This window comes from Macaca nemestrina, chromosome 7 (assembly GCF_043159975.1).
Source record: "Macaca nemestrina isolate mMacNem1 chromosome 7, mMacNem.hap1, whole genome shotgun sequence".
Taxonomy (NCBI): domain Eukaryota; kingdom Metazoa; phylum Chordata; class Mammalia; order Primates; family Cercopithecidae; genus Macaca; species Macaca nemestrina.
Window position 1 is genome coordinate 159,677,536 of NC_092131.1, and position 16,904 is coordinate 159,694,439.

The following is a 16,904-nucleotide window of genomic DNA, read 5'->3' on the forward strand; positions in this document are numbered from 1 at the left end:
AGGCGAAGGAGCTATCCTGGGCCATATACCCACTGGGCTTTCTTTCCTCAGCTGTCTCAGCCAGCACCATCTGTGAGGAACTAACAGAAGCGTGTGACAGCAGCAAGCCTCTTGTCAGAGCCGGGTGGGCATGTCAAACACAGAAAGGGCAAGGTGCCAATCATTTTGCTCTGTCAGTTGTTGTGGATAAAACATTCTCTCAGATGAATAGGTCCAAACTCAAGGTTTATTCAATGGCACAGCTGTGGAAACCAATGCTATTAGGGAGAAATCCAACTCGAGCCCATGAACAAAGGGCAGATAATGAACACATAAACAGCTGCACATTTCAATTCCCAGAAGCCCCTTTAAGGATAAAGAACCAGTTTTTATAACATATTTCACTCACGGTCATGTAATATCTGTGGCTGGAATGGTTTCTGTTGCACAGCATTGCCAACTAATGGCTCTGTCTTTTCCACCAAGAAGCATTTCTTTGATTTCTAACACTATTGGAAGCAATGTTTTTGCTTATCATTATAATACCTCTCATTCATTAAGTGCCTACTGGGAGCTAGCCACTTCACAGAGACCTTTAAAAAACTTTTTATTTTAAGATAATTTTAGACTTACAAAAGAGTTGCAAAGATAGAACTCTTTAGTGTCCTCCAGTCTCTGATCATTCCACAGTCTTTGTCTCTCATGACCTTGACACTTTTGAAGAGTACTTGTCAGGTTTTTGTAGAATGACCCTAAATTTGGGTTTCTCTGATATTTTTCACATGATTAGACTAAGGTTATGGATTTGGGGGAAGACTGTCACAGATTTGACATGGCCACCTCCTCAAACCATATTTGGGGGTACACGATATTGATAGGTTTTATTACAGGTGATGTCAACTTTGATCACTTGCCTAAAGTAATGTTTACCGAGTTTCTCCCTGGTAATGTTACTATTTTTCCCTTTCTGTACACATAAAATATTTCAAATTTGTAGAAACACTCTGCAAGTTTCACTAATTCCATTTTACATCTGAGGAAACTTGAGATATCTGCTGTATTTTGACAGTTAAGTATCAGAAAACATACAACATTTTAGAGATTATCTCTTTTTTTTTTTTAGATGGAGTCTCTGTCACCAGGCTCCATATATAAAATGTTTATATATTTATATAAAATATTATAAAATATTTTTAATATTGATTTTATATAATCCTGAAAGATTATACTTACATTTTTCTGTTGGGTAGTTTCTGTTTTTAAACTGATTTGTCAACTCATTCCTTGACATTTATATCTTGAAGGAAAGACACACTATGAATTCATTTTAGAGCTTTTTTAGGAACCCTGTTGAAATGAATAAAACTTCTTATATAAAATCCAGTTTCCTATGAAACTATATTAAGAATTAGCCACAAAAAAGTAACTTATTACCTGTAGGCCAACTCAGCCCCATATTGCTCTCTGGTACACAAATTCAGAAATGGGAGGCAGGTAAAGTGTGAGAAGCAATAAGCGCAGAAAACCATTAAAAACACCCAGGTTATCTTTCTCTCCACTTGTCTCTAGCCAAATGTTTCAATATAGATTTGGGTCAAAACAGAGCAGCTCCTCATTAACTTATCTACTAGTTACTGTTCCATTCCTCCAACAATATTTTAAATGGAAGAACAGATGTGCAATAAATGTTGACCTAAAGAGAGTTCTGATTCAACTTTAAATGATATTAAAAACTATCATTTATATTAGGGAGGAGCACCCAGTCTTCTGGCTAAGTTTTAGTTTAGGTTGGCAAGGGAAATTTGAAGATAGGAACCGTGGCTTCAGCTAATGTAAGGTTGCTCCTTTCTTCTCAACTGCAAAACTTACAGAAATAGGAGCAAAGAATCTGTGCAGGTCTCTGTGAGCTTACATATGGTGCAGAGCTCAAATCTCAACTTATACACATGTACAATGCTGACTGCCTTTGGGAAGAATCTTGTATCAGAAAAGTAAATGAGATGGAAATACATTCAAATGTAACTTTTTAATCAATTAAATCCACCAGCTAACCAATCACAGCTAACAGTTACTGAAAGTCAGGTATAATAGTGCTGTGTCAGATAGAAGAGAAATAGAACATGCTCTTGAGGAACATACAATCTAGTGAGAACAGAGACACACTGAAAACATTAAGGTATGATCCCTGAGAATGGTAAGTAGAGCACAGTTATAAGTGGGATAGCATTACAGGGAAGGGCTAATCACTGCTAATGGGTATGGGGGTAGGGGTGTTCACGTAGTTAGGCTTAATGGGAAAGTGGGATTTGAGTTGGGCCTGGAAGGATGGTAAGGGCAAGAGGATATTGGTGCCCAGGGATGAGAAGGCACAGAGGTGGCCACTGGCAAGTTGCTAAGGGGAGGAAGCCTGATAAGAAGAGGTGTGTGCTGAGGAGTGCTGGGGAGTTGAGGCTGCCAAAACAGATGCTGAGGCAGGCAGCAGGGAGCCACTGGGGTCTGCAGAGCCTTGGGCATTATGATGCGACTGGTATATTGTAATGTTCTGCTCCATGCCAAGCCACATTAGAGCCTGGGACAAAAGGAAAACCCAGTAATACTAATCCTGTCTTTATTTTAAATTTTGATATTTTGTTCATCATGGTTTTTTTTTTTTTTTTGCATTAATTCTGATTTTTAAAAATAGTGGATTGAAATATTACTTATTTTGATTACTGTATTTTTTGGCATCCCTTACATTTTGTGCCCAAGGCCAGGGCCTCCCTTGCCTCATCCTAGTCCCAGTCATGAGTTCTACTTCGGAAATCCAGTGGTGGGTACATGGGTATTCATTTCATTGTTATTAATCATAGCTTACTCATGTTACAAATATTCTTTGGTTAGCAGACAGCACTTAATTAAAAAACAATTTAAAAGACATGGATTTTAAGATTAACTAGAAACTATTGAGCCTGAGAAGCACGAAAGAGAAAAGAATCCTTCGTGCTGCCAAGTGGATCTCTAGGGGAGAATAACTCCCACTGCTGCAGCGTATGCAGTGCACACGGAAGAGGGCTGCTTTGCCCAGTCCATGTGGGTGGAAGATAACTGTGGGGACTATCAGAGGCTGCTGTCCACTTGGAGACTGGCCTTGAGCAACTCAGTTGCTGCAGCCACAACGCCAATGCTACATGGCCCGAGGCAAGCCCTGGCAAAGGGGCTGCCCAGGTAGGCTTGGCCCACATTAAAACAGAACCATGCAGCCTTGCTCAAGCAATGGAAGCAACAGAAGACTCTTGAACGCTATGTCTCAGGGCTATGTATCCGGGAGAAAAGGGGATGTTTGACACAAGGAATATTGCTAGTACATCTTAACATGTAAAATCTGAAAATTTAAAACATGAAATCTATTGTTCATTAGTATAATGGTGACGAATGAAAGATTATTTTGACTCAGGAAAGGCAAGTAGATTGCTGCACAAATCTCAAAAAAGGCGAGGGGAAGGTTGAAAGGGACTGGCAGGTCCCTGCTCACATCACCAGGGGCAGTTCTTTGTCATATGATGCGGACCTCCCAGTCAGTGGCAATGTTGAGCGAGAGCTTCTCCAGGCTCAGGCTGGACGTTTTGGCACAATACGTAAAAGCCACAGGCTGATCTTTACCATCTAAATAGCAAGACAATAAAAGAGGGAAATTTTGATGAATCTCTAGAAGGGAAAAATCTTTTCTTCAAATCTGAAATGTTTTCTCACTCTATCATAAAACCTTATACCCCACTCCAAATTAATAGCACTTTTACCCATGAGTTTCCATGAAGTTTTAGAAACATGGAAAACTTCATTGTTTTGACAGCAAGACTGGTTGAAAAGAAACCATAAGGAACAAATAAATTTGTCCAAGAACTTTGGGAAGCAAGAAAGGATATAAGCCCCATCCTGCCCTTTCATAAACTCCAAACACATGGATAGGATTCTCCAAGTCTTCAGGCAGCTACAGTTTAAACAAATATTCAGAGAAGCCATGATATTATCTCAAGCCCCAAATAAGTTTCCTTAGAAAAACACTAAAAGTGAGGAGAAATATCAATTCATGAAGAGAAGCAAGATGGCCTCATTTATTCTAGAAACTAGTAGATTTCACCTCTACCTGAAAGCACACAGTCCACTCAGGCTGAGCATATTATGTCAGTGTGGGGACTAACCATCTCCTCACTGCAGATACTTGCTTATAAAAAGAAATGGTGAGGTAAGAATGGACTGCTTTCTCACCAGATGAGTGGGTAGTCACAAAAGATGGCTCCTTCCTGAGGCCTAAGACCAAGATCTGCTCCACCACACACTTGCTGGGATAATGACCTCTCTGGTCGGCAGAACTGGAATAGATACAAACAGTATTAAAAGGAGAGTGATGGGGGTTTGAAGTGGTCACCAGCTCAACATCTCCAGCCTTGTGAGTTCCTCTCTCATCTGTCCCTTGGAGGCATAATCCATATAAGAGTCATATTTATCAGGATGAAGAGATAATAAAAGAAGATAATCAAAGAGCCAGGCACAGTGGCTCATGCCTGTAATCCCAGCACATTGGGAGGCAGAGGTGGGCAGATCACTTGAGGCCAGGAGTTCAAGACCAGCCTGGGCAACATGGCAAAATCCTGTCTCCACTAAAAATACAAAAATTAGCCAGGAGTGGTGGTACGTACCTGTAGTCCCAGCTACTTGGGAGGCTGAGACATGAGAAACCCCTGAACCTGGGAGGTGGAGGTTGCAGTGAACTGAGATCACACCACTGTACTCCAGCCTGGGTGATAAAGTAAGACTCTGTCTCAAAAAAAAAAAAAAAAGAAAAAAAAAAAAAGACGACTCGGCCGGGCATGGTGGCTCACACCTGTAATCCCAGCACTTTGGGAGGCCAAGGTGGGTGGATCGCCTGAGGTCAGGAGATCAAGACCAGCCTGCTCAACGTGACAAAATCCCATCTCTACTAAAAAATACAAAAAATTAGCCAGGCGTGGTGGTGGGCATCTGTAATCCCAGCTACTCGGGAGGCTGAGGCAGGAGAATTGCTTGAACCCAGGAGGCAGAAGTTGCAGTGAGCCGAGATTGAGCCACTGCACTCCAGCCTGGGCAACAAGAATGAAACTCTGTCTCCAAAAAAAAAAAAAAAAAAGACGACTGTGTGTATCAAGGAAGAGTTAACTGGTGGCCAAATCAGGCTTTCTTTAACAAGTTATTTGAAGGAAAATCACTGAAGAACACAAAAGTTACACATGTGACTTAGATAATCAAATTGTAATAAATCATATACTTAGTGAATTGGTGAATGGATGAATGAATGGAATTAGTGGGAGCTTAAATTAAGTCCTTTTTTATTTTTTAGAAAGTCAGGGGGCTGGGCGCAGTGGCTCATACCTGTAATCTCAGCACTTTGGGAGGCCGAAGCGGGCAGATCACCTGAGGTTGGGAGTTCAAGACCAGCCTGACCAAATGGAAAAACCCTGTCTCTACTAAAAATACAAAATTAACCAGGCGTGGTGGCACATGCCTATAATCTCAGCTACTCAGGAGGCTGAGGCAGGAGAATCGCTTGAACCTGGGAGGCGGAGGTTGCAGTGAGTCGAGGTTGTGCCACTGCTCTCCAGCCTGGGCAACAAGAGCGAAACTCCATCTGAAAAAAAAAAAACAACCAAAAAAAAAAAAAACAGAAAGTCGGGGAAAGGAAGGTAGAGACAATAAGGGAGGATCATTCATGGTAGAGTGGTTGAAAAATATTCCAGAAATGGGCTGGGCACGGTGGCTCACATCCGTAATCCCAGCACTTTGGGAGGCTGAGGTGGGTGGATCACCTGAGGTTAGGAGTTCGAGAACAGTCTAGCTAACATAGTGAAACCCTGTCTCTACTAAAAATACAAAAATTAGCCAGGTGTGCTGGTGCGTGACTGTACTTCCAGCTACTTGGGAGGTTGAGGCAGGAGAATTGCTTGAACCTGGGAGGTGGAGGTTGCAGTGAGCCAAGATCACACCACTGCACTCTAGCCTGAGCAACAGAGTGAGTGAGACTCAGTCTCAAAAAAAAAAGAAAAGAAAAGAAAAAGAAAAATACTCCAGAAATGGCCTTCACCATTCATTTCTTAAATAGTACCTTAAAATGGCTGGGTGCGGTGGCTCACGTCTGTAATCCCAGCACTTTGGGAGGCCGAGGCGGGTGGATCACGAGGTCAGGAGATTGAGTTCATCCTGGCTAACACAGTGAAACCCTGTCTCCACTAAAAAAAATACAAAAAAATTAGCCAGGCGTGGTGGCGGGCGCCTGTAGTCCCAGCTACTTACAAGGCTGAGGCAGGAGAATGGCGTAAACCCACGAGGTGGAGCTTGCCGTGAGCCGAGATTGTGCCACTGCACTCCAGCCTGGGCGACAGAGCAAGACTCCATCTCAATAAAAAAAAAAATGTACCTTAAAACATACCTGTGTACTTGAGGATGCCGAACGGACAGTGTGATTTACTTAAGAAAACAAACAGTTTCTTTAGCTGCCATTACCTATTGATCAAAATGCTGGAACAGAATGAAAACTTCCTGTGCAAAAATTGCTTCTGGTGGAGGTATTGGAATGAATGGCCATCATCAAGATACAACTCACCCACTGAAGAACCCTGGAGAATGAATTACAGAGACAGAATGTACTTATATGATAGGTTTACAGGAAAAGCTCCTAAAGGGTAGCAATAGAATTAAAAGTTTGTGAAAAATTCAAGCTATATAAAATAGTCATACAAATACCTAACATATTCAATAACCAATCACTCCCGAGTAGATAGTAAAACAATAGGAAAGTCACATAAGAGGAACACAAAGAGTTAGGCTTTGTTGAAAGAATTTAAACTATGAAGTATGTTCAATGGTATAAGTGGATTCCCTGAAAATACTCCACCAGAATGTGACAACAAGGTCAAGAAAGTTCATTGAATAATACTGATGTTAAAAAAAATTAATGTATAATAGATGAGATCAACTATCTTTAGAAGGCCCTCCACTTAGAGAATGGTATCTGGTTCCTTTTTCACGTGGAGTACATGGCAGTTTACTATTATTGACAATACTTGATATGCTATGCATCACTAGTCTTTTGCATTTATTCTGGGGCCTCGCATGGGTCTGGGGCCCATAGTTTGGCCCAAAAAGACATGCCTAAGTGAAAAAGATGGGGAAAAAACCCCTATAACTGAATCATTTTATAATACTGATATCAATGCAAGTAAGTATTAATATAGTAAGCGTAAGAGTTGGTGTTTGTTTGGCCCTGTACTATGTTTGAACAAATGGACAGGAGAGGAATCTGCTACAGGCCTCAATAGGCTCAAAAAATCTTCTCAAAAGGACACATCATTTCTGGGTCCTCCCAGGCTTTGCCCAAGGGGGTTTTAGTTGTTGGAGCTGCCTGATGAGAAATCACTGGTTGGGATTGGGATCTCTGAAATGGTGCATAGACATGGGTACCATTTTATGGGAGACTGGGTTTCAGGGCTAATCCATGTGGGAAGGCTGTCTATGGCTCGAAAAGCATTCATTCCAGTAGTAATCAATGTCAAGTTGAAGAGCACCAACAATCACAGTGCCCAAGAGGAACATTTCTGTTATTCCTAGTTCAAGAGTTCCCTTAAGAACAATTCCAGGGAAGGCAGATAAGTGAACAATGATTCGGAAATGATTCAAACCTTGATTTCTAGATAAATGTCAGGAGCGCCTATCTCATAGACGGAGCTCATCACTTTTAAGTAGTGTCACACACTCAAAAGGCTAACACTGTAAAGAGAGAGTAGAAACAAAATGGGTAACAGATTTACCAAATACCTTAGTGCTTAGAGCAACCCGGAGTCCATAGGAGGATTCAGTCATCCAGCCTGTGGATTTTCCTACAGTTGTCTTTATTGGTACCACACTTCCACCTCGCTGAAACACTGGAATCTGTAACAGAGCAGCACACTCAGGGAAGCAGTATTCATATAAGAACATTTCAGGGTAGAATTTAAAAATATTTCATTTTATAAGATTCACACTCTTTTCAAGTGCGGATTCATAGGCAAAATAAATTTTGGGGCAGAGAGATGGCAAATATGGGGGTCCTGGCATTGAAAGGAAAAGAGCTCTAATGCTGAAGAATGGTCCATTTTTTAATTATTAGGGAAACTTCCCGCCCTTCATTGGTTTGTTATCTATGTCTGTCTTTGCTGTTTTTTCCTCTTAAGTGATGAATTCTTTTCTGCCCATCCTATAAGTGGCCTTTCCTATTTTGTATTTTAAATTTTCCTATCAGTGTAGTATATACATGCTTATTTCTAGAGCCCTGCTAATGACTGAAGTTTTCTGTCTGTGTGAGTGGGCCCAGAAGTCTGTGTATGTGTGTGTATAACCGATGGTGGTTTCTTGGTTTGGGCAGATGACTTTTGTCCTCACTCACTGCAGCCTGTCCCCTCTTGCTCCCTGTTTCTATGGATCACCTGGATGACTGACTCAATTCTGAAGGTAAATCTGTGAAACTGCTGCTGTTACATTAGAGACCACCAAGGGTACTTTAAGAGACCCTAACAACAGGCCCATACCTATGAGTCTTCTGGAATGGCACTCCAGGCAGCACTGCCTGGGCAGGTTTCCTGCCTCCTGTAAGGAAGCTGCCTGTGTCACAGGAGGGCTTCTGCTTTGCTCTGACTCAAGAATGAGCACGCAGGAGAGTACAAGAACATACGTGAAGTTGAGACTGAGGACCCACTAGTTCAGATGTCCTACCTCTACTTAACTTGCCTTGGCAGCGAGAAGTAAAGCATTTCCATCTCCCCACACATGTCCCTCCCTCATTGGCCAATCTCTCTCTTCTTCTTTTTTTTTCAAAGAACAAGGCCATAAGTTAGAGTGAAATGGGTTCTAGAATGGGAGTCCAGCCCAAGCGAATGCACCTGGGGGCTTGTTTCAGTTCTGCCACAAGTCTGCTGTGTTCCTGGACAAATAATGTAACTTCTCTGAATCTCAGGGTTTTTTACCTGTGTGAGGGATTAGAGTAGATGATTGTTAAGTTCTCTTTTAGATCTGAAAGTTGACATCTGAAACTATTTTTTTAAATAATGGGGTTCATATTTCTGCTGATGGTTTACAAAATAATATCAGTATCTACTTATCAATCTTTACACTACTTAGGGCTGTGGTAGTGTGGCAGTGGTTGCAATTCAAGTGTAGAAAGAAAGTTCCCTTTAGAAACTCAAGATAGCCTGGATGGACCACTTTGATTTTAACATCATAACTGATGTCTTCCCCTGGGCCCAGGATTACAACTGAAAGCTCCTGTTTTTTGCCTTAGTCCTGCAGAATGACATTCCAGACAGCACGGACAGTGACTACCGTGTTTTCTCTGTTTTCAGTGTTTTTGTTCTTCTTAGACACACAAATGTAAACATACGGGGAAGAGCTATGTTTGTCTCTGATGTCTCAATCTGTGAAATCTGAGTAGATGTGATTCTTAACTCTTTTTTTCTCACATGTTACAGCTTTGATAGAATTCACATACCATACAACTCATCAATTTAAAGTGTACAATTAAACAGTTTTCAGCATATTAAGAGTCATGCAACCATCACCACAATCAATTTTAAAGCGTTTTCATCACCCCAAAAAGAAACCCTGAACCAGTTAACAGTTATTCCTTATGACTCCTTAACCCTCCTCTGCCCCAGCACTAGGCACCCCCGGACCTACCTTCTGTCTCTATGCGTATGTGCTATTGTGTAGAACACTAGCATCCTTGGTTCTTTTTATAGAGGAACTTATTATGGACTGAATGTTTGTATCTCCCCCAAATGCTGAATCCCCAAGCCCGAGATATTTGGACATTGGGCCTTTACGGAGTTAACTAAAGTTAAAAATGTGGTCATAAGGATGGGGTCCTGAAACGATAGGAATAGTATCCTTGTAAGAAGAGAACTGAGACAGCATCCTCTGTTTATCTCTCTCTGCCATGTGTAGGCACAGCAAGAAGGTAGCAGTCTACAGGCCAGGAAAAGGTCCCTCACCAGGAACAGAATTGGCTGGCACCTTGATCTGTGACTTCCAGCCTCCAAAACTTCGAGAAAATAAGTTTCTGTTGTGTAAAACCACCCAGTCTATGGTATTTTGTCATGGCAGCCCTAGCCAACCAACAGAGCACAATAGGTAAAAACAGTAGTCTGAAAATAACTTACAGTGTCCAAGGCTACTGGGATCTTTACAGTACACCCTCCTTCCCAATGAGCAAATGTCTTATAGTCATACCAGATCTAGAAAGTAATGGAGTCCAGTAAAAAAAAAAAGTACATGAGCAATTCTGTTCACCATTTCATTATTCAGCAAAATATCCACTTACCTGGATTTCAAATAGACAGAAAGCTAAAATAAGTATAACTTAAAAAATATATTGGGTAGAAGTTACGAAGAACATGTGCTTTTTAAGAAGATCCCAAAGGACTATGGCTGATTAATTTAACTAAAAGGCCATTTGTTTTCTATTCATCCAAAAGCTATCTATTGAACAATCTACCATGTGCCCAGCACTGTGCCAGGTGCTGAGTATATATGACTGAACAGAAAAGACATAGTTCCTGTCCTCATGGATCTTATAGTCCACTTGGCTTATAAAAACTTAATGCTTCTAGTAGTGAAAGAGGTGATGGAGAAAAGAAAAAAGACAGCAAAGAAGACAAACACATTGCAGGCAAATAAATTACAAAAGCATGAGAAAAGGAAGCATAAGAGAAGGAAATGCTTCCTCCTCCTTCCTGGGAGGAAAACAAATGGAAACTTGAATTACTACTATAGTATCTTTTTTTTTTTTTTAAACAAAGCATAATTCAAGGATAATGTTCTTATCTATCAAGGGGGTTTAGTTGCTGAAGTACCAATAAGGTCTCTAAACTAATTTGATGGGATAAATTCTTAAGATATCATCAGAAGCAGAATGAAAACAAACATCTTTTTCTTTCTTCTAGCTCAGAACGCTTCCTGGCAGCCCTGGAGTCCATTTTGCAAGTTCACCTCCTGGTATTACCACATCCTTTATATGGCAGTTTGTGAAGCAAGAGAAACAATCACACAACAGTCCAGGAAATAGTGCTGAAGGAACATAATACACACTCACAACAACGTGTTTGGAATGATGATAGATCACGAGTAAAACTCTGTGACTAAGTCAGAAAGGGAGCCAGTTCCTCTTAATGGGAACCCACCACTTTGCTGGAATCAACTTGAGAAATTCTCAGCAGAAATATCTGGTAGGGCATTTATTCAGCAGTTGTTGCATTTAACCTTTTCCTCAGGTTTCTACTTGGCAGGGGAACCTTAGTAAAGAGCCCTCATCTTCAGAACTCCAAATAACTGGAGAAACCAAGAGGACGGACCATAGTTCATGAACATTCTGGAGAGAAGCCTGGTTATTGCTCTGTCAATAATGACAAGCATAGTAGGTGGAACGGTCCCCCCTCAAAAAGATGTATTCATGTCACAATCCCTGGAAGGAATGAATATTACCTTCTATGGTCACAGGTTTGATTAAGTTAAAGATCCCGAGACAAGGAGGTTATCCCAGATTATCCAGGTGGGCCTTCAATGTGACCACAAGTGTCCTTATAAGAGACAGACAGAGACACACGGAGGAAAAGGCAACATGAAGATAGGCGAGATGTGGCTACAAACCAAGGAAGTGATGTGGCTACAAACCAAGGAAGGCCAGGGTTGCTGGCAACCTCCAGAAGCCAGGAGGGAGGCATGAACAGATTCTACCTCAGAGCCTCCAGAATAAACCGACCCTGACGACACCTTGATTTCAGATTTCAAGCCTCCAGAACTGTGAGAGAATAAAGTTTTGTTGTTTTAAGCCACTAGGTTTGTAGTTACTTGTTATAGAAGCCTTAAGAAACTAAAAGAACAACCAAATACGTAAAGCTAGATTGAGGGAGAGGACGGCACTAGATGTGGTTTCACGGGGTTGCCAGCCCAGAGCCTGACAGCACTGAGCAGCAAGCGTGGCCTGGCTCAGCTACCTTGCCACTTGCCTTTACAGTCCATGACTATGTGGCCTGGCAGTCCCATATCAGCTCCATACCTGCGTGGCTCTTCCCCTGCCTGCTGAACCCTGTGGCATGCTCCAGTGCTCAAGGACTCTCTGTAGGGTCTGTCTCCTTCCTACTCTCCCTTCTACACCCTCCTCCCTTAGTGTGGTGCCCTGAGTTTTGCTCCAGTTCTTCTCCTGGCCCCTCTGGATTTATCTGTGGCCTGTCTCTGGAGGCTGCTCTTATTACCCATGGCTCTCTGTCTGCAGACCAACGGAATTCCCTCCTCTCCCCTGTGCCCTGCGTGGGTTCAGTGCCCTGGGCTGCAGCAGGTCCAGGATGATATTTTATACCTGGGACAGTAATTAGTGACAATAATAAAAGAGCAGAGGAATCTGGGAGAGGAGTCACGACTGTTACTTTTTGCCCACTTCGGTGAGTGTATTGAGACCAGCTTTTGGTACCCAAAACTCAGGTTTCAGATAGAGCTAGACCAAAGAGCAAAGTCACTTCATACTTGCTTTCCCCCAGAGTTTGCTGAAGATTTCTTCCTACCCCAAGCCTCGGTGTGTTTATCAGGATTCACTTTTACTAGTCAAAGTGTGAAGATTAAAAATCACTCTGATCCTCCTCGGAATCCTCACCAATTCAGCTTTCTCCCTTCTCTCCTCCGTTAAGTGTTTTGACCTCTGAGGACAGTGGTCATGACTTACTATAATCATTAATTGCTATAGTCATTTGGGGTGTGTTCACAAACACATGAAGAAGAAATCTCTTTCCTAAAAGAAAAGAAGGGATGAGAAATATGAGACGTATCAGATATGTGGCTGTTTGTTATTACTCTTACCTCATTTGATCCCGGAAGAAACACATCAACTGTGGTGGCTTTTGGTTCTGTGACTGGATGAACCAATAATGCACTCCCTAAGAGGAAATAAAGTTGAGTATCATTATAAGAGGTCTAAAAATCTCCTTTCTCTTTAATTGAGTGCTAGCTATCATGGGGTTACAGACCTCCCAACTGTGAACTTCGGAGAGTTGAACCAGTGATTTGTCAGAGAGATGCACTGATAGAAAGAGGACAGGTGCTCAAAGAGGTGAGCTCAAAAAGGTCATCACTTGTCATTAATGCACTTTGGGTATACTGCGATTATAGGAAGGGATTCTGACACAGTCCATCGGTCTCATTTTTTGTCTAACTGCTAGTGTGTCAGTAGTCAAAGCACCATTGCTCCTTTCCAAGTGCTTCACTATTTGCTGTGAGTGACACTGATGATGGGAAGCCCACAACTATTATCCAGAAGTGTGGTCAGTGTGGATGCTCAGCACCTCTTGCTTGGACGGTTATCATCAGAGAGGCTGTAGTTTTCTTTTTCTTTCTTTTTTTTTTAGAGACAGGAGATGGGGTCTCACTCTGTTCCCCAAGCAGGAGTGCAGCAGTGTAATCACAGCTTATTGCAACCTTTAACTCCTATGCTCATGTAATCCTCCAGCCTCAGCCTCTGAGTAGACAGGACTACAGGTACACACACACCGTGCCCAGCTAATTTTTAAATTTTTTGTAGAGATAGGGTCTTGCTATATTGCCCAGGCTAATGCTAATCTCAAACTCCTCAATTTAAGCGATCTCACACTCGGCCTCCTGCAGTGTTGGGATTACAGGCATGAGCCACCATGCCTGGCCTCTGGTTTTCTTAACGGCAATCTGGATTATTAAATTTGCTTTGACCTTGGTACAACACATATGTAAAATTTACCCACTTACTAATTTGTTCTTTTATTCAATAAATAGTTATTTTGAGTGCCTACTGCATGCTGGGCACCATGTGAGGCTCTGGGATGTAGTGGCCAATAAGACAAGCGTGGCTCCTGACCTTGTGAAGTTTACAGTTAGTGAAAACAAATAGTAAAAAATAATTACAAATGAATTAGAATTAAGACAAATACCAAAAGAGGCAAAATTACAAAATGGAATGAAAGTTACATAATAAGAGGGGCTGATTTTTACTAGGTAGAATTAGGTATAAGGAAACAAGCAGTGGTCAAGGAAGTGTCTCCAAGGCAGTGACGATTAAACTGAGACCTAATGATGAGTGGAGACTTAAAGAACTCAGAAATGGGGCTGGCCGTGGTGGCTCACGCCTGTAATTCCAGCACTTTGGAAGGCCAAGGTGGGTGGATCACCTGAAGTCAGGAGTTCGAGATCAGCCTGGGCAGCAAGACGAAACCCCATCTCTACTAAAAATAGAAAAAAATTAGCCAGACATAGTGGTGCATGCCTGTGGTCCCACCTACTCAGCAGGCTGAGGTGGGAGGATTGCTTGAGCCCAGGAGGCAGAGGTTGCAGTGAGTTGAGATTACACTACTGCACTCCAGCCTGGGTAACAGAGTGAGGCTCCATCTCAAAAAAAAAAAAAAAAAAAAACCCAGAAATGAGATTCACCCTTTGGGGAACAGTATATTTAGCCTGGCTTCTTGAGCCCTGTTACTAAGCTGATAAAATTCTATGTTCTGGATTTGATAGTTAATCTTTCTTAAAGAAGAGGTCAACCAAAAAAAATCCTATTATTGCATACGAAATAAGCTCTTCTGGTTCTTTCCTATCACCACCCGGGCTGTTTTTTTCTACTTCCCTTCCCTAAAGTGATCTCACAGGATTAGAAGAGTGAACCCAGAACAAGAATCCTAAAAGACATCCACCAAATAAGTCAGCAAGAACAATTTATGAGAAATGCTACATCACAACAGAATGGAGGTATGATCCTACTAATAATGCATTAGAAATCTTGGTGAAGGAATTTCCTTTATTTTTATTTTTTGGCTTTCTTGGAATTCGGATTTTTTTTTAGGGCTCTTATATTAGAAAATATAATAAAAACATAATTACACTTTTAAAAATGACTATAATTAATCAATAAATGCTTGGCCAGGCACAGTGGCTCACGCCTGTAATCCCAACACTTTGGGAGGCCAAAGTAGGTGGATCATGAGGTCAGGAGTTCAAGACCACCCAGCCAAGATGATGAAACCCTGTCCCTACTAAAAATACAAAAATTAGCCAGGCATGGTGGCAGGCACCTGTAATCTCACCTGCTCAGGAGGCTGAGGCAGAGAATTGCTTGAAACCGGGAGGTGGAGTTGCAGTGAGCTGAGATTGCACCACTGCACTCTAGCCTGGGTGACAGAGTGAGACTCTGTCTCAAAAAAAACAAAACAACAACAACAACAAAACCCAGAAATGCTCACCCAGCATGTATTCATCTTCCATATCAAAAGTCTTTAGTTCATCTGGGAACTCCACCCACAGAGGCCTGGGGAAAGAAAAAAAGTATTGTTTTATCATTATAGACATCTTATTGCAATCAATCACTTACATTTTTAGTGATTTTTTTTTTTTTTGAGATGGATCTTGCTCTGTTGCCCAGGCTGGAATGCAGTGGTGCTATCTTGGCTCCCTGCAGTCTCTGCCTCTTGGGTTCAACCGATTCTCCTGCCTTGGCCTCCCAAGTAGCTGGGATTACAGGCACACACCACCACGCCTGGCCAATTTTTGCATTTTTTTTTTTTTTTTTTTGAGACGGAGTCTTGCTCTGTCGCCCAGGCTGGAGTGCAGTGGCCGGATCTCAGCTCACTGCAAGCTCCGCCTCCCGGGTTTACACCATTCTCCTGCCTCAGCCTCCTGAATAGCTGGGACTACAGGCGCCTGCCACCTCACCCGGCTAGTTTTTTGCATTTTTTTTTAGTAGAGACAGGGTTTCACCGTGTTAGCCAGGATGGTCTTGAGCTCCTGACCTCGTGAGCCGCCCGTCTCGGTCTCCTAAAGTGCTGGGATTACAGGCTTGAGCCACCGCGCCTGGCCCAATTTTTGTATTTTTAGAGACAGGGTTTCACCATGTTGGTCAGGCTGGTCTCGAACTCCTGACCTCAGGTAATCCTCCTACCTTGGCCTCCCAAAGTGCTGGGATTACAGGTGTGAGCCACCACGCCTGGCCTATTTTCAGTTTTATAACTATTCAAAGGAAATGGGAACATGCCAAAGAGCCAAGACTCTTTTTCATATGATTCAAGCCTAAGACTAGCAAAATAAGTTATTCTTCATGAGAAGATACTTATAGGTTAAATACTGAATGAATGTTACTACAAAGCCACTTCCATTTTCTCTGAAATATCTCTATTCTGTCTCCTATCAAATATTCACATTTTAATCACAAAGCAGGAGACCTAGTTTTTATCTTCTGTGTCCCCAACAGCCAGCACCCTGTTCACCGCTGCTGCTCAATAAGCTTATTGAAATTTGATTAACTATGTAGCATTTCTTCACCTTTCTCTTGAAATCACTATAATTACTGCATTCTTTAATGACTGAGATCTTCTATTACAGACTGGTTGCTGGAGTCCCTGAATGGAGGAAGCTTTTTACCTCATGACAGGTTGGGAAGCCACGTGTGCATGGTAGAACAGAGAATACCAATATGGCAAGAGGCCATAGCGCTCTCTGATGGCTTCTCGGATGAGCCGGGTGTGTTCCTTCCCAAAGAGCCAGGGCTCCCGTCGCTTGGCATTCATGGTGGCATGGCCACGGAAGAAGGGCTGGTAGGCTCCGGCCTGGTACCAACGCACTAGCAGCTCTGTCTCTGGATTCCCAATGAACCCGCCTATGTCAGCTGGAAGCAAAAGAAGGCCAAGTGAGGCAACCAAGCTTTGAATAAATCATGCACACAGGGAAATTAAGGTCTTGAAGACCGACAGGAGAAAAGCAGAGTATATGCACTCCAAAGGACAGGATAAAGCCGTGGCCTCAAACAGGTGACCCTTACTACATAATTCAGTCTGTTTGGGGATCTGACAATGGGTTCTTAGAATATTACTTTCTTGTCAAAAGGT

General features: G+C 42.2%; 2 protein-coding genes across 5 annotated transcripts in view; both read right to left on the reverse strand.

The window, feature by feature from the left end:
* LOC105491693 (calpain 3) overlaps positions 1 to 1,296 on the reverse strand; it is a 61,804-nt gene extending 60,508 nt beyond the window's left edge. The window contains exon 1 of the mRNA XM_011758284.3: positions 1,213 to 1,296. The gene's annotated coding sequence lies outside the window, so the exon portion shown is untranslated. The remainder of the gene's footprint in view (positions 1 to 1,212) is intronic.
* LOC105491688 (glucosidase alpha, neutral C) overlaps positions 1,213 to 16,904 on the reverse strand; it is a 96,238-nt gene continuing 80,546 nt past the window's right edge. For 3 of the 4 annotated variants that reach the window (XM_071067030.1, XM_071067032.1, XM_011758271.3), the window contains 8 exons: positions 16,441 to 16,684; positions 15,267 to 15,331; positions 12,868 to 12,944; positions 10,179 to 10,253; positions 7,804 to 7,917; positions 6,493 to 6,605; positions 4,225 to 4,328; positions 1,991 to 3,621 (listed from right to left, as the gene is read on the reverse strand). In XM_071067030.1, the coding sequence (XP_070923131.1) occupies positions 3,512 to 3,621; positions 4,225 to 4,328; positions 6,493 to 6,605; positions 7,804 to 7,917; positions 10,179 to 10,253; positions 12,868 to 12,944; positions 15,267 to 15,331; positions 16,441 to 16,684 (902 nt within the window). In that variant the 3' untranslated portion in view covers positions 1,991 to 3,511. Of the gene's footprint in view, positions 1,327 to 1,990; positions 3,622 to 4,224; positions 4,329 to 6,492; positions 6,606 to 7,803; positions 7,918 to 10,178; positions 10,254 to 12,867; positions 12,945 to 15,266; positions 15,332 to 16,440; positions 16,685 to 16,904 lie in introns of those variants that run through there. The other variant, XM_071067031.1, reaches the window with a different exon arrangement.